Genomic DNA, 23,743 nt, shown 5'->3' on the forward strand with positions numbered 1-23,743 from the left:
CCATGGAGGTAACCTCTAAGCAATGTAATGCATGTAAAATAAAAGAGAGACTATAGATCACGAGAGAGACTCCAAATACTTTATTCTCGGACGTGGGGTCCATCTTAGAGGTAAAATTGCCTCTAAGGACTACATCATTTGGTGACAAGGTAAGAGGTAGGGGGTGTGTCCCAACTTAGAGGTAAAACTACCTTTAAAGACTGTGGATGCCCTAACCGTTTTCTTAATGTACATACACTACGAAGAGGAGGAGGTACTAGCACAATATTGTGTTTTTTATACGGACTAAAAAAATACATGTTTAAAGAGAATGGTGTGCTATTGGTTATTATCTTACATCATACAATCCATATTCATTCTTTTCTCCAATGATTCGTGTCAAATCAACAAGTGCTTGTTGATGACAAAATCATGCAAAAACAAGTGACACAAACAAAGTGAAGTGACATATTTCAAAAAATGATGAACTGCCGTCACAAACCGAGTTGTGTAGGAGTAAAGATTGTGAGAGTTTCTTTTTCGTTGCTCCACAAGGGTGACCAAGAGAAAACCCTAAGCGCCACTGATGGCCCTCCATCTTCCCTGCATCCCTGCACCGCTTTCACTGACGAATCCAGCTTGCGTGCATGCGGTGCAACTAGGTCTCCATTGGACGACGGACCTGGCGCGCTTTGAGGTGGCTGCATGGAGTGGTATGTGCTTCTTTCACTACTTGTCGCCGAGTTGATGTAAAAAACGAGGAACCAACGAATATTAGAGCGGCATTCATGGACTGCTAGGGTTTGTCACCTGGTGCTTCCTCTCCCTAGTGTACTCTCTCCTTGTACTACCCCCGATTCATATTATTTGTCGAAATATTACATGTATCTAGACGCTTTTTAAACATAGATACATCCATATTTGGATAAATTTGGGAGAAGTAATATGGATTGGAGGGACTACAAATTTTTGTTTCTTTCGGTTGCTCTAATTCCATTTCATCGTCCGTGTGAAAGTTGGCTGAGTTTCCTCTGTGCAACTGGATGGAAGAAGCCCATTGAAGTGTCCTCTGGGGCTGCATTTGAGAGTGGGCTTACTTTTTATTTCTTACTACTGTAGTTTATTTAGCACACTTTGTTAGTAGTCCAGTAAACATATTAGTTAAACGCAAGACATGTTGGGTCTCATGGGAGGACATGTGCTCGCCAAAATTTGCCGGAGGCCTGGGATTCCGTGATATCGAGATGTTTAATTTATCTATGCTGGCGAAACAAGCATGGAGGTTGATGCAAAGCCCAGATACGCTGAGTGCAAGAATTCTCAAGGCGGTCTACTTTCCTCAAGATGACATCCTGACAGCCGGTCTCGGCGCGCACCCGTCACAAATTTGGCGGGCGATCATCGATGGCCGTGATGTACTCAAGCAAGGCCTGATCAGGCGGATAGGTAATGGAGAGAGTACTGATGCTTGGAACGACAATTGGATTCCTCGTGATTCGTTGATGAGGCCGATTGCTTGCCCGAGGGACGATGCTCCGTGTGATGTGTCTGATTTCATTAGCACGTCTGCTTCGTGGAATCATGGGAAACTTGAGGAATTTTTCTTGCCGATGGATGTGGAAATAATTCAGTCGATTCTCATCTGTACCCGTAGTGCTGATGATTTTTGGGCGTGGAATTTTGAGAAGACGGGAGTGTTCTCCGTACGATCTGCCTACCGTATGCTCGTAAGCACCAAGCGAAGAAGGGAGGCGTGGTTGGATGATCGTGCCTCGATCTCTAACCAATCTGCTACGGAGAAAAACTGGACAGCTCTGTGGAAAGTCCGTGTTCCCTCCAAGCTACATGTTTTCCTGTGGCGCCTGGCACACACGTCATTACATACTGGTGATGTTCGCCACCATCGTGGCATGGCCACGTCCAGCTGATGCGGCAATTGTGGCGAGCGGGACTCATGGCGGCATTCTCTCATCAATGCACCATGAGCAGATGCGTTTGGGCGCTTGCACCGGAGGATCTGCGCGAACACCTGGAGGAGACAGCGGAGCCTGATCCTATGCAATGGATTTTTGCGATGATCGAGTCACTTTCTCATGAGGAGTTGATTCGATGCTTCGTGACGCTTTGGGCCATCTGGTATGCCCGAAGGAAGGTTCTTCATGAAGTCCAATTTCAGAGCCCTCTCTTGACGCACTCATTCATCGAAGCCTTCATCCGTGAGCTGGAGATTGCAGAACCGAACCATGTACAGACAGTCCAACCACGCCTGCCACAGCCGGCTGCTCGATGGATCCCTCCACCAGCACTCCATGTCAAGATCAACGTCGATGCGGCTGTTGCAAAACAAGCTGGCTCCGGCACAATTGCAGATGTCTGCCGGGATGCGGACGGCCGTTTTCTTGGTGCTTCTGCCCTGGTGATCGCCGGCATTGTTGACCCAGGTACCTTGGAAGTGCTCGCGTGCAGGGAAGCGCTGTCACTGGCGGAGGATCTCCAAGTGACTCATATCCGGGTTGCATCTGATTGCCTGGAAGTTATCAACGCTCTGAGAGGGGAGAACCTGGGGCGTTTCGCTCTCGTCCTCCAGGAGATTAAGAGCCGGCAGACTCGCTTTTCGTCTGTGAGTTCTATGCAGGAGAAGAGAGTTTCAAATGTGGAAGTGCATAACCTGGCTCGTGCTTCAACCTCCCGACAGGCTGGCCGATTTGTTTGGCTCGTGGAGTGGCCAGACCATATTTGTATCCCCGTTATCTTAGCTAATCACTGTACGGCTGCTTTCTCAAAAGAAAAAAACATATCAGTTTCGCTCAAGAAAAGAAGTGAACATATCAGTGCTGCTGCGTACTATAGTTTGTATAGAAACACGTGTGCATATTTTAAATTATCATGTCACGAGTAGTCAGTAAGTAAAATACGGAGTATATTATTGTGCCAAATTATTCATGGCCTCCCATGAAATTAAGTTTCATAACTTATTTGATTTGCGATTGCATCGGTCCTTGACTGGGCCAAATGCAGTGATCCATCCGTGCGATCTTTCCGCCCCGATTCAAGGGAAAGACAGAACGGAAATCTGCTGCTGCAGCAAGCCTCCGCCTCGCTTTCGCAAACGTGACCGCGAAGCCGCCGTGAAGCCGCCGCTGCCTCATCCAGCTCACTCTCTCCAGGTCGCTGCATCTCTGGCCCGAGACCGTCGCCAATTCACCACTCTCGATCCCAAACTCTCATCAATCAGCCGCGTGTTTCCTACCCAAACCGCGCCGCGACGACCCCGCCCCTAAAACCCCCCAACGGGCGGCGGAGCTTTCGGTAGATGCGAGCAGCATCGCCTCGGCCGCGCCCGCCCACCGTGTGTGATGGGCAACACGTGCGGCGTCACCTTTAGATCCATGTACTTCTCCAGCTTCCGCGGCGCCTCGCAGCGCCACGACCCGGAGTACGCGCCCATCGCCGCCGCCGCCGCCGATGACCCGCCTGGCAAGCGGCCGTCGCGTCCGGCAGCTGCGGGACCTGACGGTTCCCTGGCGGCGGCCGCGGCGGACGATGCGCCGCCGCCTCCCGCCTCCGCCATGCGCAGGGGCGCGCTCGCCCCCGCGGAGCTGACGGCCAACGTGCTCGGCCACCCCACCCCGAGCCTCCACGACCACTACCTGCTCGGCCGAAAGCTCGGGCAGGGGCAGTTCGGCACCACCTACCTCTGCACCCACCGAGCCACGGGGGTGGATTACGCCTGCAAGTCGATCGGCAAGCGCAAGCTCATCACCAAGGAGGACGTCGAGGATGTGCGCCGCGAGATCCAGATCATGCACCACCTCGCCGGCCACCGGAACGTCGTCGCCATCAAGGGCGCCTACGAGGACCAGGCCTACGTCCACATCGTCATGGAGCTCTGCGCGGGCGGCGAGCTGTTCGACCGCATCATAAAGCGGGGGCATTACAGCGAGCGCAAGGCGGCCGAGCTCACGCGCATCGTTGTAGGGGTTGTCGAGGCGTGCCACTCGCTTGGGGTCATGCACAGGGACCTCAAACCTGAAAACTTCTTGCTGGCGAACAAGGATGACGACATGTCGCTTAAGGCCATCGATTTCGGCCTCTCTGTGTTCTTCAAGCCCGGTAAGTCACTTTCAGGGTTCAGGCAACATAAACTTAATTTCCTTCCGTGCCGTTGTGTTCGATGCCCTTACTTTGTCTGCTGTCCTTTGTCCGCTGCTGTGGAAATGATGGTTATAGGTGAAATGCTTTTACATTGGTGGAATCGAGATTACAATCGTTCACAAGATACTAGTATGAAAGGCAAAATTCAATTTAGTGTTACTATGTTAAAAATTCAGAGTTATCTTTGAAGTTCACCGGGAGCAGCTTACAAGGTGGCATTCTCAAGTTTTAAGATATATATGTTCACTTTATTAAGCTGATACTGACTTCCTGTATATTCATTCAAGTAATGTGCATCTAGCTATTGTACTTATTTGCTTCATAATTATCTTATGCACAATTTCTTATGTTGTTTTATTACTTTGTAGGTCAAGTGTTCACAGATGTTGTTGGAAGTCCTTACTACGTAGCTCCAGAAGTGCTGCGCAAATCTTATGGGCCAGAAGCTGATGTATGGACAGCTGGTGTAATTCTTTACATACTACTAAGTGGTGTACCACCATTTTGGGCAGGTAGAGCTTATGTTTTATTTCTTAATTTGATTCATGTTAGAAATCCTCACTTCGTTTTACTATTTGAGAAAAGTTTTTACTATTTGAAGTTTACTTTTTAATGTTTTTATTGCAGAGACACAGCAAGGAATATTTGACGCAGTATTAAAAGGCACTATTGATTTTGACTGCGATCCCTGGCCTGTTATTTCTGAAAGTGCGAAGGATCTTATAAGAAGAATGTTGAATCCTCATCCTGCAGAACGTCTAACTGCTCATGAAGTTCTATGTTAGTTACTTTCACCAGTACTTGAGTTCTTTTTTCTCCAATATTACAGGTGTTTGGTTGAATATGTTGTTCCGATGTGTGTCTACAGTGGTGCAAATATCAGTATATGGTCACTGTGGCTGAAAGAAATACCGCTTTAACTTTATTTTGTAAACTATGAGTGTGAATTTCCTCGATATAAATATCCACGCAAGTACAACATTGTGGTTGATTGATAAGAAATAAGATTATTTTTAGAGGACAGTTTCTCCCAATGACTCGTGTAAGCCTCAATTTCTAGAACTTTTCAGTTGGTAGTATCTACTTTTAGATCAGGGTTGGATTGTTCTGAAATATATACATGTTATTATCTGTTAGTTCACCTCATGCTTGTTCAAAAGGGAAAGAAAATTTAGTACAACCATTTTGTATATGAAAAGAATTTCTAAAAAGATCTGTATAACACTTGTACAAAGATGATAATTTTTTTCATTATCTTGCTTTTTCAGGCCATCCTTGGATTTGTGATCAGGGAGTTGCTCCTGATCGACCACTTGATCCTGCTGTCCTTTCGCGCATTAAGCAGTTCTCAGCAATGAATAAGTTGAAGAAGATGGCTTTGCGAGTGAGTATATCTATTTGTCTTTAGCCGATTTTATAGTTATTGTCATAGCTTTTGTAGTAATCAACCAAGCATGACAATTGAGTTACCTCCATTTTCTTTATATACTCGCTACAATGTTAATTGGTTTTTCTCATTTCATGTTAACTTTTATCACCAGGATTGTCCTTTCTAGACTAGTATTTCTACTGCATCACATGACCAATTCTTCTGGTTACTCTGATTGGCATGATAAATATTTACAGAATTTAACTGGATCCCCATGCCTGTAACTGTTATGCTGTTTCTTACAAGATAATTGATGTGCTGTTGTTACCCCCAAGATTTATCAGTATGGCAGTATCTCTGCTATTTACTCAAGATAACTGCTGTTTCTAGCATAGATCTAATTAGTTATCTGGTGGTGCCAATATTATTTCATCCATATTCTTGTGAGGCATACTCTGTTAGTTTTATATTAATAGAGGATTTATGTGTTTTGACTAGGTAATTGCTGAGAGCCTTTCAGAAGAGGAGATTGCGGGATTAAAAGAAATGTTTGAGGCAATGGACACAGATAACAGCGGTGCAATTACATATGATGAGCTGAAAGAGGGCATGAGAAAGTATGGTTCAACATTAAAAGATACTGAGATTCGTGATCTTATGGAAGCAGTAAGTTGTCTGAACACAGTTGAAATACCTGTTTGAACTTGCTAGCCGAAGTACATTTCCTTTCTTGAGTTCCTTTATGTTAGCTTCTGAATATGAAAGGGTCTTCAGCTTCAGCCACTTGGTTCCTTCATATACAGTTTTCATCATATTCTTGTATGTCAGTCTGTCAGCTGAGTAGGATACATGCAATGTCGTCAATATTGTTCTGCTTCCCGAGTTTTATCATAATTTGCATCATTTGCAAAACTATTCTCAGCTTGAATGAATTGGGTATGAAATCTTTATTAACACAAAACTAGTGCATTTGACTGATTTATTCCAGAATTTTGAAGCTGAATTGACTTGTCTTATTTTTATGTTTACTCTATTTCTTGTGATGTCCCAAAGCCCAAGAAGACTTATGTGTCAGGAATTCTACAGCTAAAAATATTTTTCTTGGAAGCATCAGGCATTATATTACAAGCCAACAAACATGTGCTTATGTGCCTCTAAATGAACTAACATTGCTTATTTGCCTATAAATGATTATGTGACTTCAATTCAGTTTTGCCTCAGAGGCAATGCTACATGGAAGCTGTGGGGTCAACCCCATGACTTTTCCAAAACACCATTTAGTTCTTCAAATTTTTCACATTAGGCCCTGGAAGTTCAGGCACTTGCACCACAGGCCCTAGCTCCTGGCACCGCCACTGTTTTACCTGTTTCATAGTTCAATTTACAGTCTCCTTCATACTGAGCATTTGTTTTCTGATGTAAGATTTAAGAATCACTTCTAAAGCATGTGACCTGTGGCCTTATGTGTATTTTTTGTTTCATTTGAATAAACTTCAGGCAGATGTGGACAACAGTGGAACCATTGATTACATAGAATTCATTGCTGCTACGCTGCATCTCAATAAACTAGAACGAGAGGAACATCTAGTGGCAGCCTTTTCTTATTTTGACAAGGATGGCAGTGGTTACATTACAGTGGATGAGCTCCAGCAAGCTTGCAAAGAGCATAACATGCCAGATGCTTTTCTTGATGATGTCATAATAGAAGCTGATCAGGATAATGTAAGTAAAATAATGCTCACACTTTTGTTACAGACCTGTTGGTTTCATTATATATAATGGAGCCGGGTGGGCTAACCCCTGGTCACTGAAAAAAAAAATAATGCTCGTAATTTTTTACATATATGTAGCTGTTAATGCTATATTGGCTTGTATATGTAGTTCTACTAGTTTTGTATAACCCATACATGCAGTAGGGTAGGGATATACTGAATCTTACTCATGTACTCCCTCTGATCCTAAATTCTTGACTCAAATTTGCCCAAATATGGATGTATCTATTCTTAAAAAGCGTCTAGATACATGTAATATTTCGACAACAATTTAGGATCGGAGAAATATTTCAGTAACCTTAAAAGTGTCGCATGGTATACCTATCCTAGTTTCTAGGAACAAGAATGTAGTAACCTGGGCTGCATAAAGCATTGTAGATCCTTGTTGGAAATTGCTAGAAATGTAGCTCGAGTACAAACATACTCGCCAAATGAGATATGCATTCTTTTAAGCATAGAACGATAAAAAAATTACATTTTATTAATTTGAGACTGCAGAACTTTTGAATTTCGAAGCCCATTGCTGTTTGTCACTCAAAATGTTCGTAACTGTATGCTTTGATCTAATTGTCCCCATTTCCCTCTTTTTCACTAGGATGGTCGAATTGATTATGGGGAGTTCGTCGCCATGATGACAAAGGGCAATATGGGGGTTGGAAGAAGAACAATGAGAAACAGCCTGAATATTAGCATGACTGCATGAGAAATGCACCTGGCTGACGCTGAGCATCCACGAAGTACAGCTTGTGGAGCTGATTTAATCTCCTGCTATACGGAAGCTGCCTACAGTTTTTGTACCCTGTCAGTTGTAGGTGTGGATATGTGTTTTAGGCGATTCTTATTGTTTGTCTAATCTAACTCCTGTTATTTCGTTGATGAAATGTGGGGGAGGTGGTCTCGCAATTCTGCAAATGTTCATAATGTGGTCGCTTGATTTCTGCGATGCTTCGTTCAGTGTTTGCCCATCACGTCACGTCGTTGATATCTGAACTCCTGGACCCGAGCCCCTGGTACAATTTCAGTAGGCCGCTAAGCCTGTCTCTGCATGCCTGTTTGATTTTTACAGTCGTGTAGTATGCTGCAACGCCAGTACGTAGTTACAAAGGGACATATGCTACGTTCATGCTGTAATCAAATTGCAGTTTCTCGTTAGAAAATGAGTGTCCCCTAGGTTTTTCCAACCTCGCCGCCGCCGAGCTTCAGTGCAGCCATTGTGGCACCACTGCCGTCTGCTCATCTACCCCGCAGTCCAGCTCTCTGGTTCCCTGATCCCGTTGTCGCTCTCCAGGGTGACTGTGTCCCCATCACAGCCACCGGCTCAGCACGCGGTCTTCGTACACGCCGTCACCTGCTCTGGCCTTGTGGCGGAGGGTCGAGCTTGTTCGGTTACACGTGATCTGGGGAGGATTGGGGATGAATTGAGCTGCAATCCAGATCGTTCCCCGTTGATACCGGCAGGGTAGGGAATAGCTGTACGAGGCCTTAAATGACTTGGGTTCAAATTTGTGATCAAAGTTGATTTGAAGATTTGGAATTGGTATAGAACCAGGACATACGGAATCTCGTTCTCAACCCTAGTAGCAGCGATCAGAATCTAGAACTAGGCTGCGTATATTGGTTTGTGTTTCGCCTAGTGTAGTGCAGGATGAAGCAGCTGACCTTTGATGAGGATTGCTTGCCTCTGCGTGATGCGGGCGCGTAGCTCGCGTTCATTTCCGGTGGGGTTGCTTCATTAAAAAAGAAAACAATCATCCGACCGGATTCCACTATAGATAACGGAATTCACCCGAGTTCACTCACTTATGTTCACACACACTTGCCACCTAAAGGCCAGCAAGAACACACAGTCACGGCAGGTGGTTGCGAATCGGTTGTTCCATATTGGGGTGAACGAGGGAGCTTTGGGTGAAAGCCCATTTGTTTGTGGCTCTTGTCGGAACCGGCGACGGCAACGCCCATGGGCGTCTAACTTCTTGAGGGCATTGTTGCGTTATCGTTTTCTCTCATTTCCTCTTCCTGAGATCTATGCGCTGAGGAAATCCGTAGATCCACTCCGTACTGGATCACGACGGTGCTCTTGCATCATTGTCCTTTTGGAAGGCATCATCGTGGAGCCAATCTCCGAGGCATGATTGGTGGCATATGGATTGAACCGTGAGTATTGCAAAGGTTTGGGCCGGCTTCTAGCATGTTGTTGGATCTCGATGGTTTTTTCCTCGGATTGCGGTGCTCTTGTGCGATGTAAGCTTACACGCTTCCTTTTCAAAACTCGTCATCAAAATCAGTGGTGTCTGTCTGGCATGGATCAAGTGGGCTTCACGTCGCTACTATGGTCAGACACTAGTAGCGACCTAGCTGGGCATCGCCGAGACGGTGAGATTTGTCTCCCAAGCACCGTCCCATTCTCTGGAAAATGCTTCGGTGCAGTACTGTCCATGACGTTGCCAATGGCGCGCCGCACACTGCTCTCTCGTTTCTCCTGACGATCGCCAATGGCAGCAACGCGCTGTTCTTCAACGGTTGCCAATCGCCGGCCCCGGAGGGCCCCGGACTGTCGCTGCCACACGCCTCGCCGCTCCCACTCCCACGCCCCCGCCGGCCCGACCACGTACACGCGCCACACAAACGCAAATGCCACCGGACGTTGACTCCTCAGGCGGCCAACTCGAACTCTGCCACACGCGCGGCACGTTCGTTCGAAACCGCGGCGCAGCTGCTGCCCCGCCAGCTCGCCCGTTGACCCCCCGAGACCAACTTGGGCCAGGGCGACAAGGGATCCATCGATTACAAGATCGCGCGCACTGCACCCGCGGTTGTCCCTCTCCCGCAACGAAATCGCTCCATTTCCGTGGAGCAAGGGCGGATAAAGATATGATTAACAATCTCGGTGCGCAGGTCAAGATTAAAACCGGTTTGCTTGCCGCTCGATCCATCCAACGGGTGGTTCAGGGGCTCAGGGCTTGAGCTAATGCGGCAACACTAGCAACCGAAGCAAGCCAGCATGTGCGCCTGTCATCACCTCCCCTCTCTCCAGGCGAAGCTTCCGCTCCTCCCATTACCTGGCGCCCTTTCTTTTCTTGCCGTCGTCTTCCGTTCCTTATCGGGCATCATCAAGAAACTTTTCTTGCTTTTACCCATCCGCGAGGAACCATCCCAGTCCCATGGGATTGGAGGGGAACGAAGAAGCTTCAAGAATATCCGCTTCTTAATTCCGCCCAGATGCACTGATTCCGCAACTTTCTGAGATGTATTTTATGGTTTCACGTCATAAAGGTTTAGACGGCGGCAATGTGACTATGAGAAGACCAATGCGCGATTTCGTTCTGTCGTTGCAGAAAGTGAAGAGCTTGACTTGTTTGTGATCGGGATTGGGCTCCAGCCAGCCCACCTCATCTCTGCAGCCTACCCAACTCCACTACTTCGTGCACTGCAATTTATTTTATGCGCAGAGTTATCTTTTGCACTAAACTAGATTTGCTGATTTGACCAACCAGCCGCAGAGTGGCGCTAAGATACTGGTTGACCCGAATAATTTATCAAGTGTTCATGTGGTCCTTTTGCTTGCTTGCTGGGTGCTCTTTCAGCTTTACTACCCCCAAACATGTGCAATTTGTTGACGTCAACGAACTGCAACGTACTCCCGCTTGGGTCATCGTCACGCTCCAACCAATCATGAATAAGGCAGAGGTTAAAACATGCAGGAGATCAAAACATTTCTGTAGTATTTGCATAGTTTAAATTTACTGACACCACAGGGATTCAATTTAGCCTTACAAGCCGATCAGAAACAAATTTCGCGAGCCGGCTATCATTACTTAAAACGACCTTCAACATATGATTTCTATACCACACGATTTGCTGAAGAACCTGAGGTCATACACTACTTTTTTTTACTGGGAAGGTCATACACTACTTGATCCCTCTCAGATTCTTTAACTCGATAAGGATTATCCATGCATCAATGAATCAGTGGAATTGGATTGCTTTATTAATTGTCCATAGCTTTTTTTAAGGAAAGGACGGTCGATCCACATCATTCGATTAGAAGAGAGAAACTGTACAAAGACTTGAAGTATAGTATAGAACCAAAATTTTTGGTTTGATTCCCCTCGCTCTCCTGTCTCGATCGGGACAGACTAATTCCATGATTTACTCTCCAACAAAGACTTGAAGTAAATGCGGTTTGTTGGTTTCATGCCTTTTGCAACCCTGCAATGCAGGCAAAATTGGTTTCACTTTAGTTTAATGGCCAAGGAAGCATGTGCCCTCACTTGACCAATTATCCGGCAAACTTGTGTAAGATGATCTGTAGGTGGCATATTAAAGCAAAGAAGGACAAAAATCCATGGCTGCAAATATTCTGGCAGCTGATTTGGGCAACAATGAACATACCTTGTAGACTCTTACAGTAATTTTAGCAATGCAGACGAAACTGCCTACCTGGTTCTTGCCCAGGCAAATAAAGCTTGCACGGAAATGGAAATTGCACAGCTGGAAAAGCAGGACATTGCCATAGTAGAGTAGGAGGTCATTTGGAAGCTTCAGTGTCAAGTTCAAATTTAAACTAAACATCTAAACTCCCCATAGAAATAGTCCCAACCGGAACATATGACGTAGATTCTGTTTTCTGAATTCAAGCAAGGTGCGTGTTTAATAACTTTTCACATATGTACAATGAGAGGTTGCAATCAGATATCCCCCTCGTGAAATACACACACAAATGACATCTTGATGCTCCTAACTGGCTGCCATTCCTAATTAACTTCCAACTAGTCACACCTAAAAAGAATGAGACCTAGATGGTGAAAGCCAAGAAAGCAAGAAACTGAACCGGTGGCTCCGCATATACACCGGCTAATTTCACTGAACACGCTTTTCACTCAGCTTTCGTCCAGACTCCAGACTCCAGAGTGCGTGTGCCGCCCACGGCCCACCACTACGCCAAGAACGCCGGGCCCTCGCCCCCGCCACACGGCGCCTTCAGGGGCGCGCCGATGCCGATGCCGACGCCGGGGCCCGGGCGCGCGCCGCATCGTCGGCACCGCTCGCCGCGCGGCATCTGGTCGGCGGCGACCAGCACCCGGCGGCACGAGGGGCACGAGGAGTGCGAGCGCAGCCAGGTGTCGACGCAGGCGGCGTGGAACCCGTGGCCGCACTGCGGCAGCACGCGCATCTCCTGCCCGTCCTCGAACTCGGCCAGGCAGATGGCGCACTCGTCGGCCTCCGCCTCGGACTCCGACGAATCAGCCTTGCCGCCGCGGCCGTCGGAGACGTACGTGACGGTCGGGAGGGAGCGCAGAACTTCCTTCTTGACGCCCTTGTTCGCGCCCGGCGGAGAAGACGACGCGCCCGCGGCCCGGGCCCAGCGCCGGGTGCACGCGCACCGGGCCACGAGGCCCAGGCCCAGGACGCAGACCAGCGCGCAGAGGAGGCCCGCGAGGATGACGACCAGGTCCGAGTTGAGCGAGTCCTGCGGCGGCATGCCTTCGACGGCGGCCTCAAGGAGCCTTCTTGCCATGGCTTCTGGCTGGAAAACTAGCTGCGGAGTTCACGATCGAGCTGCGCTGCTGCTGCTGCTGACTTGTGCGCGCGGAGGAATGGAACGGGGGAGGAGTGTGTGCGAGTGTCAAGCGTGTGTTGTGAGCTAGGAGGGGGTTGGTTCACTTGCTTATATAGAGCTCCTGCCTGGCGTTGATGGACGACTTTTGGTCTTTGGAAATCTGAAGAAATGAACACGGGTCATAGTAAGGTCAGTGGAGTCGTTTGGTTGGAAGTTGGAGCTTGAAAGTGAGTCCTCCTTTGGTCCGCGTTTGAGCAGTTGTTCACCGTTGCACACCGCTTAAAATGGTTAGCCCTAGTGCTCTCTTTTAGCACATGTCTTAACCCAAAAGCATATCTATGTATGACTCTTTTTTAAAAAACCTTTCAAGGTCAACATGATCAAAATCGCCAGGAATTTAGGATATCGCCATGAACATGATGACGATGATCATTAAAATTTTCCTGCATAATATAGGAGAAAGGAATCGTAAAAGTGAAAAAATTGCGAAGCTTTAGTACTCCCTTCATCCCGAAATAAGTGACTTGGATTTGTATAGATTCTTATACAAATTGACGTCACTTATTTCCGGACAGAAGGAGTATGTCCTTTTCTTTTGGAAAAATCAGTTTTTGTGAGTATAATAAATCGATTTATCAAAGCCGCACCATAGTCAATTCAGGAAAAAGAAACGTAACCTCAGAAAATAAAATACTCTCTCCATCCAACAAAGGATGTCTCAATTTTAACTAAATTTGAATGCATCTATACACTAACTCATGTCTAGATACATTCAAATTTTGAGAAACTTGAAAAATCTTTTGTTGGACGGAGGGAGTATAATAAAAATCCTTGACTTATCCGAGTGAGGAAGCATACATGAGCATTCTCCCAAGTTATCCTTGTGGCACGAAACACCTTGATCTACCAAAGGGATTAGAGAAGGGACAGGTGGCCGCGTTTGGAGCCGCACGAAGAGCACTTGGATACGGTGCAATGGACTTTCGGTTGTTGTCTGCTACCTGTCACTCAGCTACGGCCTCCATGTTCCATTCCACCGTATTGACCTTTTTTGCGTTGAGCGTGTTGCTCAGTGGTCACCGTTTTCGAACACACACCTCTTCTCCTCCGTTCTTTTCACGCTCGTAGTACTTATTTCCGCGCGGGCGCAGGTCGAAACTGAAAGAGGTTCCCGCAGGACGCACAATCTCCGAAATCCCGGCTCGCATGGAACCATTCTTGTTTCCACGACAAACAAGAAAAAAGAACTTAACTTCGTGGAAACATTCTACTCCGTTGTGACATAGGGAAGCGATGCTAGGATTTCGATTTCATATCGCCGCGGCCGCGGAGGAGGAGAAATTTTTGCGTGAAACGGCCGGAGATGCTGGGGAATCCATCTTTCCATGAGCGGGCCGCGGAGCTGCCTCTTTTAGGAGCCATAGTGGTGAACCGACGCACCCACCCACGCAGGCACATGGCAGGCACTGCACCTTTGCGCAGCACTGATCACATGTATGTAACCGACGGATCGCACAGCAGCAGCTCGCCGTGAACATGCACTACGTAGTCTCGACGCGACGTGTAGAGTTCACGGGCTTGACACGACGAAAGCAGTTCTGGGAAGTGTCCCGGGTACGACGGCTCGGATGATTTGAGCGATGGATGTCACGCTTTCTGTTGTGGCTTCCTGCATTTGTCACGGATCGTGCCTCAGTTGTGAAGTGAGAGCAAAAGTGAGACCCACACTGTCGTCTCGGTTGCAGCTCCAAAGATGTTTATGGACGAGAAACACAGGCGCAGAGACTGTACATGTGTTGCACTGCCAGAACTCAGAAAAGAGAAGAAAAGAACAGCACTGGAGTACATACAAATGTGAGACGCAGAAACAGATTTTTCACCTACGTCCAAACATGCATACGTCTGAATTTTTTTTTGATGCTGTTTTGGATTTGTCCCACAGGAATTGAGTGCCATGTGTTGGTTGATCTTGGCTTAGACAGAGTCAGAAGAGATTAGGATAAGGGTGGGGCCCACGAACCAACGTTCGTGGCCTTATCCCAACGAACGATACGCACCCTGATCGGCGGTGCCAAAACCAATCGATGATTCTGGTCTCCTGTCGTGCAGTGCTATATAAGAAAAGAAATCGGCAACAGACGTTGACGTGACTCTCCTTCTTATTTTGCCCACGAAACCCCGAAATCCTAAATCCAAATCGATCTCAGAAGCACTGTCTACGACGGGAAGACTCGAGCTTTCTGCTTGCAGGTGGCGGCCGGAAGGAAGGAGGAGCTTCACCAGGACCCGTCCGTCGACTACTTCCCCTACTTCCTCTACGGCGTCATCACAGCTTCACCTCTCCACCGACCCACGACAATGGCATCGTCCTCCATCGCACGTATGAACCTCCCTATTTTCTCTACTGTTAGTGCTCTAATTAATTGCCAGTGCATGTTTAGGCTTAGCCTAATGAATCTTAGGATCTAACACCATGCCCTCTGAAAGACCAATAACCACTCCAGTTTTTGACGACAGCGTGGAATTCAGCAGGAAAAGACTGCGTCCCCCCCGCTCGGATGCGGCTTGCCTGCTCCCGGCAAAGCTGAAGTGTTCATGTTTTTTCTATGCTGGACCCACTTTCCCTGTTCCTGCTCGCAATTATGAAGGCCTTTCTACTCACAGCCCCTCTGTTCCATAGCTGCGCAAGCGCAGCCAGATCTGGTTCACCTGATTTCTAGCTGACCACCGTTCGGCCGTTCGGCTGCACGAGTTACGCCGGTTGGGTTTCGTTGGACGGGCCATTCAAGATGAGAACACACCTGAGAGATCAAGCAGAACATGAGAGGGCGCTCCGGCGCTGGCGTTCCATCATTGCAACCCGCAAGCCCCTGATGCATGTAGCAGTAACATGATGCACAGTGGGAGGAAGAAGAGCCCTGGGCCCAGCCAGGAAAACCAGAACCGTCAGATGGACGGGAGAACAGATGTGAGTATACTGATTTACTGAATGACAAGAGGTGCGATCAATCCATTGCCATGGCCACTGCAATCTGAGTGCATGCCTTTTCAACGCTTTTCGTCGATAGTTGGATTATGATTCCTATGCTGAAAGCTACTCCTACACGCAGAGCGTATATATCATGGCATGGATATGTTATCGGCTTTCAGTAAAGCCGGGCGAAAAAGCCCTCGCTCTGAAGAAAACATATGATGTTGCATGCATGGTATCATATCCACCGTGATTTATTCGAAGGGACCGATCGGCCTGCACATTCGTTGCATGGTACGCTAGTTCCGGCCAGATTCCGCTTGATAGGCGCTTTGCAGGACCTCATACCTGACTGCAACGAAAAAAGAGCTTTGCACAAGCTTAAAGCGCAACCTGGAGACGTGGTTTCTCTTCAGACACAACATGCTCTCTGCCTTCCTGATCCCGATGTGGCGACGATGTCAAGAAAAGCTCCTTGGTTCTCAGTTTTTCGGTTCGCCGGCTATGCTCCATTGCCATGGTAGGACTCGGCACATAATGGCTGATCGGTTTGATCACTGACGAAGGATGATCAAGTGAACTAACATTCAACAGTTGAAGCAACATTTGCTATGGTGCAAGTCCCAAGTATGGGACCATTTCCTCCAGGGCACAGAAGGAATCAAAAACATGCGCAAAAGGAACTTTCAGGAAAAGTGCAAATGAGTGCAACTTTAGATAGAACGTGATTTCGACTGGAAAAGCGTGAGCTTCAAACATGCAAGAGTAACGTGGATAAGACCCTGGTGTCATGATAAGATAAGATCTATCGATCCAGATGATATGATATGGCGATTTTACTCACTGTTTCGAAGTAGAAGCCATTATCTGAACAACTGAATGCCTCTTGTGAAGAAAGGTGTATGTGTGCTTCGGTAGGTTGCATCAACAAGAAAATGTCGCAAAAGATCCCACCAAAAGAAATTTAGCTGATCAGTTTGGTACTCCCTCTAATTCATAATAAGCGTCGGAGATGTAGTACAAAGTTGTACTAATGTTAGTACAAATCCCCGACACTTATGGATCGGAGAGAGTAGTAAATTCTCGACCATATTTTAGCATGAATTTTGGCAGGTGCACAAGTTTTAGCGTGATGCGTTCTTAGTCTTTTTCAAAATGTACAAGCAGGTAAACCCAAAACCCGAGCACCCACCCAGCATGTAGATTTGCTTTTCCCTTATGAGTATGCATACTGTGTCCTCTAAGAAAATACTCCATTGTGTTTTGATCGGAAAAAAAAGTGTCATCGTTTGTTTGACCTTATTAAATTTCTCCATTGCTCAAACGGAATACATGGAATGGATAACATATTCTTCGGCAATCTGGAAACATGGTAAGATATTGCTAAAACTTATCGTCAAATCATAGTACGAGGACAGTCCTGAATGAATATAATGCTATCATGGACTTTAGATAAAAATGCACAGAAAGATTTATTCAAATGTTACACACTCATATATATACAACAAATAAATCCATGCTTGGTATTTAAAACATTAATTTACTTTCTTACTTGTACATTGTACATTTAAGTTCGATGCCTTTAATCTTACAATGTCATCAACAATATCTTCTCCAATTGGCAGGGCATTCCAATCTCCTCTGGAATGCATTTCAAGTTTGTCTCGGAGGTCTTCACTGAGATCGGGTTTAAGAATTAGCCTGGCAAAAACACTTAAGAAATAAGCATTCTGTTCTAATTCGTGATTTCGTTACCTATTTTCTGAGGTCAATGACCCCATATCATAGCATTTCCTACAGTCCCTGACACGGCTGGTTACGGTGAGAGTTGCCGGCCTGGCTGAGTAGCTGTGGATGATACGCTGGTAAGTGGTAACCTCACCTCTTCTTTTCCTTTGTGCTGTTGCTGTCAAGCTTAAAATTGGAATATTCCTGTATTGACAGCAGCTGCAACCTTGAATCTGTTACAACTTACAACAACTTAAGATTTGCTATCTCATAAAAAATGAAGTTTATTCTTGGACATCAGGACAAATACAGTATCTGTGCATCACACTGCTTTTCAGACTATCAATATGTAGTAGTACACAGGGATGTGGAATCTACATAACAACAATTAGCTTTGAAGCATGCTAAACAGAGCACGACAGTAGGGATTATCTTATTTACCTTCATATCAACTGTTCTTTTAAAACAAAATTGTGAGACTATAATTTATTTAAGTACTCCCTCTGATCCATAATAAGTGTCCCAGACTTAGTGCAACTTTGTACTAAGTTAGTACAAAATCTGAGACACTTATTATGGATCGGAGGGAGTATATATTTCTGTACAACGTTATAGGCAATAATATAAATAGACATAAATTATAAATATTGGAAAAACAAATGTAATCCCAACTATCTCAGCTGTGTTTCGCAACGACAATACCGTTTCCTTAAGAAGGTGACAACATAATGTATTTTTGTGTTTAGCCTATTTATGGTATACTCGACATATTACAAAACCATCTCTTGGCTAACATAGAAACAATTTAAAAACATCCTATGTTGTTTGTTAAAAAGTGCTCACCTTTTCTGCACCTACTTTTCTACTGCAGAGATAAAGTTCAGCAAGCCTACACGATGTGGCAATGCCCGAATGAGAGAAAAATACTCTAATCGTATAAAAAAATGTCAAAGAAGGTTTTGCATGCAACCAGACCAAATGGTGGAATAATCTATATAATTAATGTAATATTGCATGCTACATGTAGGGAGAAAAGAGAGATGCAGTGTAGAACAGACATGACAGTGAAGGGAATGCACACAGAATAAAAGGAGATTTAAACATTGGAAAAAGGGTCATCTGTAGAGAGAAAGTGAAGCATCCATGGAATTACAGTGTCCGCATGCCTTCTCTAGACACCAGAATACTTTCTGTTCTCCCCAGGCTCCGTAAAAATGTCGTTGAAAAAATATTCAACTGCAAAATATATTGACAGGAGTGGGCCAAGGCCCGACAGGGTGATTGACTGCAAATCCCTGAAATGTCAGCCATCGGACTCCGACATCCAATGGCTCGTATATAGAACGTATCTATTTAACCTGAACCATTTCATTGGAAAGATCCAACAGTTCATATACAAAGATATTGGTACGCTATATAGAAGTTCTAATGAGGAGAAAAAGTTGGATGGTTGAACATAGGACGGAAGACTACGCACTGGGCTTCTCGAAATCACCAGCAGTTGGGATTAACCAGCGTATTGACATACATGCAGTGCTGATCACGCAGATGAAACTTCTACCAGTGGATGAAATTCAGCAACTGAGCCTAACTGGTTAGTTCACTTGGTTGGGAGAGTGGATGTACACAGCACCTGAGTTCAACTCCTCATGGACATGGATTTGGGTTCCTATTCATACTGTATGGATTTTCTTTACAGTTTTTATATAAAAAATAAATAAATAAGAAAATTCACACATATGGCTGCAGCTCCACTTTTCCAGATCAACCAACATCCTAGAACCCAAATAAGGAGATGAAAACTACATACAGAAAAGGAGAAAATGAACATCCGTACCTTCACATTGGTTAATTTTCCAAAGTTCAGATGAAACAGTACTGAAGGCATCAAATTGACAGTGTCATTAAGATATAATCCAGTCATGACAGGTCTTTAGAAAAGTCAGACTTTGTCATGAACCAGTTTTTCCTGAAAGACCATAAACTGAATGTGAGTTTCATATCCAGCAGTCCAGTGGCAGTGTCTAACCTGTAATTTCAACCAGCTATTTTATTAATACTATTATAAATAGTCCACAAGTCCTAAGTATAACTTACAATAGCGATTGTTGAGCACGCCAACTAGGCTAGTGGCAAAATAAGTAAATACATCATTTCCATAATCTGACACTGACAGAAACAGAAGGCGTAACAAAGTAAACGAACCTTTCAAGTAATTTTCTGTTTCCAGTTTACAACAATGATTTCTTGGAAGTTGCATGTTTGGTAATGGTAATATCACAGTGACATGTTTCACTGGTCTTATAATGAAAGACTGCATAAAGAAACCAAACATTATTAAAAATGTCAGAAGCAGTAAGCCATTGATAATTTAACCTTTTTTATTAACAATGACCTCAATTTTATTCCAAGTAACATCACACCTGCAATTTTGTGGCACCCTCCATGAAAGTGCCCCTAATATTTTTAAGCCTGGTGGCATAGACATATAATCCCTCCAATCTTCCATTAGGATTCTTAAATCATGAAGTTTGCTCTGCAATCCAATGCAGCAGTTTGCATGCATAGTGCAAACCTTGTTTAAATTTCTGCTTGGCTCACAAATACCACCGAAGTATGTCGTACTTAAAAACTTAATTGTTAATCCAATTTCCGTAACGTAAGGATCATGCTTTATAAAATTAAACACATCCTGATCATGATAACCAGGATATCTTAGTCGGGAAGAATGCCAAAACTTGTAGAACTCTATGCTTTGATTGTTGGATTTCACATAGTTGAATCCTCCGTTAGCTATGTTTCTCAAGTCAGTTGCATTGCCTACATAATGATCACACGCACTCTGAAAATCTCCATCTGGATAAAGATATGGAAATGGATTGCGGAACCACATAACGTCTGCATCCTGAAAACGCATATAAAAGAAACGCTGTATCAGTTTATAGTAAGTGACTCTGTTTGTCTTTTCCAAATTTGTTATTTAATAGGAAGAAGGTATATTTTGTCTCAGCGCCAAATTGGAATATTGATGCATTGGAACAGGAAGTAAAGTATACACAAAATTTACCGAGAAAATGAAGCTGTAACCTTTTTCAAGAACTAGGCGCAAGAAATCCAGCCTTTTCCACATCAACTCCAGATATCCAGCAGTCAGAAACCTCTTCTCTTGAGAAAAGTCCACATCATCAGTTACAAGGGCAAAACAGTAGGGATGGATCTCAGTACATCGTCTATATGCTGTCCGATCGAATGCTATTATCACAAGGTGTTTGAGTAGTGAATTTGTTCTAATACCACGACGGAAACTATCAATGAAAAGATCTATAACTGAGCCTGGAGAAGCCCATGCAGCATTCAGTGTTGTTAATATAATGGTCTTGTTGTCCATAGAAGCCTCTTGTAGAACTTGCTCAAGTTTGGGATATTCTCTTTCCTACAACAATGATCGTATCAATTGACACACAAAGTCACGAAATGCCTCAGAAAGAAATTTGATAGCATATCAACTACCTGTTAAATTGAACCAAATATCATCACGTGCACATACTAACTAAGAACTAAAAGCATCTGCCTAATCATTGAAAAAACCAAATTTTGAAAAATTCAATTAAAAACAGGCTGGATTATACAAATAAGAAGGGGAAAGTTTTGGCATTCCACCAGGAAGCATTAATATCCACTGTAAAGCATAAAAGTAAGCATCTGGCATACTGCACAGATTTCCATTTAAGTTTAGAATACTGATGATGCCATACAAATCAGCAGCTATAAGTACATTCATTCCCTCCTTTTTCATGTGCACATATTAACATCGAAAGTCATGCTCATGCTCATCAAATTGAACTGCTTGACCCCAATGGGAAACTTCCCTAATAGACACTCTACCACGGGCTAAGCGATTGCTTGATCCTCACGGGTAAATGAATAAAATTAGGAATGTTCAAGGACACAGTTCAAGGTACTATTAACAACACAAATGAAGGCTACACAAATAGACAAAGCATGCTGACAGCCAAAGACAGTTTCCGGTACCCAGGCCGCCGGAATTCACAAGTCACTAGGAGACGACAAACTGCAACATTAAGGAGAAGGAGGTGAAGCAGGAGGAGGGGGAGGGGGGGAGAAAAGCACACCATATCGCCTGCGGCAACGGCGTCGAGGTCGCCGTCCTCCTCGGGGACCATAACCGGAGCACGCAGCGTGCCCTGCTCCTGCCAGGGCCGGAAACCCCACCCAACCTGCACCGGCGGGGGAGAATTCAACACGACGGCTCGGTACAGCACGGCGCAGGGCAGCGCCACGGCCGCGACGAGGAGGAGCGCCGCCGCGGCTTTCCGGAACGGCGCCGAGGCGTGCGGGGGACGATGCTGCGAGTTTCCAGGGAAGCGGCGGAGTGAGGTGGCGGACGCCGGGGCCAGGGTTTGACGCGTCGGCCTCGACATTGCTGGAGCGGCGGCGGTAGCGGCAGATGGCCACCGACGCGGAGAGGAGAAAGGGCGAATCGAGTGGGTCCGCGTCCTCCCTCGCGCAGTGTAACGGTCCTCCAACTCCAAGGCTCCAAGGCGGAACCTCACGAAAGTCCGTAAACCTTCCCCGAAGGCGTAAACCAAGTGGCAAAGACGGAAACCATGTACCGGTGTCAAACACGATCAGGCGAAGGTAAGCGGTGCACGTGAGATGTGACCGCCAGACGACATTGCCACCGCATGCGAGGTGTCACTTGGGCGTGCGTTCCACCGCCCGCCGCTCAATCCACAAGCTGACCGTCCGGGTCACAAATTGCCGGGAGCTATGGGACCCACCTGTCAGCCGCCAAGCAGGGTCCGTCCGAGTCGACGCAGGGACCGCAAGAGGTTGCATCTAACTACCGCGGGCCGGCCAACGACCTTTGCTTCCTCTTCCCGCATGTTCCTCTCCTCACCCTCTTGGCCTCTTCCTGCCCGCTCGACGCTCGTCATCGAGCTCTCTGCGGATCCGGACCTGAGCGATTCGGTCGGTCGCGCGCAAGCTCAAGAAAAAGCAGCTGGTTCTCGGTGGTCTGTGAGAATTCGGTGCAGAAAGACCTGAAGAATTCGAAGAAACAGACAGGGCGTGGAGAATTCCAGACTTGCAGGGTTGTATCGTATCGTATGGATGGGTTGCCTGAGGAGCTGTGCATCAAGATCTTCCGCCTGCTGGATCACCCGTCCCTCGCCGCTGCTCCACAAGGTTCGCTGCCTTCTTCCAAAGCGATCAAAAGTGTTATATTTCGGCGTATCAGCTGTATTAGTACTAGTAACTTCTGGTGGCCTGAATTGTTCCATCCAAGCTTTCCGAATTACAGGCCTTGAAAACCGTTGATCAGTTCCTGCTTACAAGCCCAATTTTTCCATGTACTAGTTTGCAGGAAATGGAACGCGTTGACCTGCGACAACGAGCTCTGGCGGAAGCTGTTTGAGGATAGATGGGGAGCGGATGCTACGGCATTCTACGCGCCAGAGCCAGAGGCTTCCAAGCCATGGAAGGATGTCTTTGTTGTGCAGGACAGATGCGACCGATACGGGCTGTAAGTCAACGTAGAATTCACGGAAACGGCCCCGTCTGGACATTTGTTTTCTGTTTTTAGGGGAGCATTGCATGCCTAGTACTTTGAGAGTGTGACTTGAAAGTTTACCCCTCTGTTCTTTGACTTCTTTCCAGGGGTGTCAGGATTATCAGAGAAGGAAATGACTACTACCTGATTCACCAAGGTGAGATCCAGAGCTACCTGGGTACGAGCTGCGGTGCCAAAGATGCACAGCTGCAGAGTGCTGATGCCGAGAAGAGGCAGATATCTGATCGAATCCTCTTCTTCCTGGGGGACCTGGAGGCTGCTTGTGCAAATGCCAAACGTGTCAAGGCATGACGGTTTCGTTTAGGAAGAAACTAACTGTCGAATGTCCGTGTATCATTCCTCTTCTTGTTTTGCATACCTCGTGCATAGGTCTGTATTGAGTATGTATCTTACGCTCCTGCTCCATTGTGTTTCGCCTTCGACTCGCATATTCTTACTGTGTAAGGCATGACGGTGTGGTTCAGAAAGAAACTAACCCTCGAATGTCCACATAATTCCTGTTCTTGCTTTGCATACCCCGTGCATAGGGCTACATTGTATTGTATCTTAAACTCCTGTTTCCATTGTGTTTGCCTTTGCCTCGAATATTCTTCGTTTGGAAACTAAAACTCACATT

The 23,743-nt window shown here is 46.0% G+C and overlaps 4 protein-coding genes and 1 long non-coding RNA gene across 16 annotated transcripts; 3 read left to right on the plus strand and 2 right to left on the minus strand.

Moving 5' to 3' along the window:
* The first annotated feature begins 3,335 nt into the window (after positions 1 to 3,335).
* LOC100825822 (calcium-dependent protein kinase 5) lies at positions 3,336 to 8,223 on the plus strand. The gene is made up of 7 exons (XM_003570070.4): positions 3,336 to 4,092; positions 4,503 to 4,646; positions 4,762 to 4,914; positions 5,403 to 5,518; positions 6,002 to 6,169; positions 7,001 to 7,225; positions 7,871 to 8,223. The coding sequence occupies exons 1-7, from the start codon at positions 3,336 to 3,338 to the stop codon at positions 7,976 to 7,978; spliced, it is 1,671 nt and encodes a 556-aa protein (XP_003570118.1). The 3' UTR covers positions 7,979 to 8,223.
* Positions 8,224 to 11,896: 3,673 nt separating this feature from the next.
* On the minus strand, positions 11,897 to 13,059 carry LOC100829815 (RING-H2 finger protein ATL80). The gene has a single exon (XM_003572786.4). The coding sequence runs from the start codon at positions 12,791 to 12,793 to the stop codon at positions 12,212 to 12,214; it is 582 nt and encodes a 193-aa protein (XP_003572834.1). The 5' UTR covers positions 12,794 to 13,059; the 3' UTR covers positions 11,897 to 12,211.
* Positions 13,060 to 14,905: 1,846 nt separating this feature from the next.
* LOC112271582 lies at positions 14,906 to 18,708 on the plus strand. 2 transcript variants are annotated; one of them, XR_002964795.1, is made up of 3 exons: positions 14,906 to 15,215; positions 15,353 to 17,671; positions 18,406 to 18,708. It is a non-coding gene; the product is annotated as an uncharacterized LOC112271582 (long non-coding RNA). The 2 variants fall into 2 exon arrangements; XR_002964794.1 differs by having other exon boundaries at positions 14,907 to 15,215; positions 15,353 to 18,658.
* On the minus strand, positions 17,260 to 22,032 carry LOC100826135 (uncharacterized protein At4g15970). 11 transcript variants are annotated; one of them, XR_002964792.1, is made up of 7 exons: positions 21,668 to 22,032; positions 20,602 to 20,967; positions 19,958 to 20,439; positions 19,740 to 19,848; positions 19,372 to 19,503; positions 17,689 to 17,753; positions 17,286 to 17,507 (listed from the first exon to the last, which is right to left on the minus strand). XR_002964792.1 is itself a non-coding variant. In XM_003570071.4 (4 exons), the coding sequence occupies exons 1-4, from the start codon at positions 21,974 to 21,976 to the stop codon at positions 19,836 to 19,838; spliced, it is 1,170 nt and encodes a 389-aa protein (XP_003570119.1). In that variant the 5' UTR covers positions 21,977 to 22,032; the 3' UTR covers positions 19,739 to 19,835. The 11 variants fall into 11 exon arrangements, 1 of the variants encoding a protein (XP_003570119.1); XR_731863.3 differs by having other exon boundaries at positions 17,689 to 17,767; XR_002964791.1 differs by having other exon boundaries at positions 17,260 to 17,767; positions 19,372 to 19,563.
* A 372-nt stretch (positions 22,033 to 22,404) lies between these two features.
* Positions 22,405 to 23,712, plus strand: LOC100826762. Its single transcript, XM_010237529.3, has 3 exons — positions 22,405 to 22,742; positions 22,914 to 23,079; positions 23,214 to 23,712. Exons 1-3 carry the CDS (start codon positions 22,664 to 22,666, stop codon positions 23,416 to 23,418), a joined length of 450 nt encoding a protein of 149 aa, XP_010235831.1. The 5' UTR covers positions 22,405 to 22,663; the 3' UTR covers positions 23,419 to 23,712.
* The last annotated feature ends 31 nt before the right edge of the window (positions 23,713 to 23,743 follow it).

Source organism: Brachypodium distachyon, chromosome 3, assembly GCF_000005505.3.
Source record: "Brachypodium distachyon strain Bd21 chromosome 3, Brachypodium_distachyon_v3.0, whole genome shotgun sequence".
Lineage (NCBI taxonomy): Eukaryota > Viridiplantae > Streptophyta > Magnoliopsida > Poales > Poaceae > Brachypodium > Brachypodium distachyon.

Bases quoted from the DNA above. Each gene is read 5' to 3' on its own strand.
- LOC100826762 (XM_010237529.3), top strand. From the start codon at position 22,664: ATGGATGGGTTGCCTGAGGAGCTGTGCATCAAGATCTTCCGCCTGCTG. The intron at 22,743-22,913 runs GTTCGCTGCCTT...TCCATGTACTAG, and splicing joins CCTCGCCGCTGCTCCACAAG to TTTGCAGGAAATGGAACGCG. The intron at 23,080-23,213 runs GTAAGTCAACGT...ACTTCTTTCCAG, and splicing joins AGATGCGACCGATACGGGCT to GGGTGTCAGGATTATCAGAG.
- LOC100825822 (XM_003570070.4), top strand. From the start codon at position 3,336: ATGGGCAACACGTGCGGCGTCACCTTTAGATCCATGTACTTCTCCAGC. The intron at 6,170-7,000 runs GTAAGTTGTCTG...AATAAACTTCAG, and splicing joins TTCGTGATCTTATGGAAGCA to GCAGATGTGGACAACAGTGG. The intron at 7,226-7,870 runs GTAAGTAAAATA...CTTTTTCACTAG, and splicing joins TAGAAGCTGATCAGGATAAT to GATGGTCGAATTGATTATGG.
- LOC100829815 (XM_003572786.4), bottom strand. From the start codon at position 12,793: ATGGCAAGAAGGCTCCTTGAGGCCGCCGTCGAAGGCATGCCGCCGCAG.
- LOC100826135 (XM_003570071.4), bottom strand. From the start codon at position 21,976: ATGTCGAGGCCGACGCGTCAAACCCTGGCCCCGGCGTCCGCCACCTCA. The intron at 20,968-21,667 runs GTGTGCTTTTCT...TCATTGTTGTAG, and splicing joins CCGTTGCCGCAGGCGATATG to GAAAGAGAATATCCCAAACT. The intron at 20,440-20,601 runs GTAAATTTTGTG...ATGCGTTTTCAG, and splicing joins GTTACAGCTTCATTTTCTCG to GATGCAGACGTTATGTGGTT.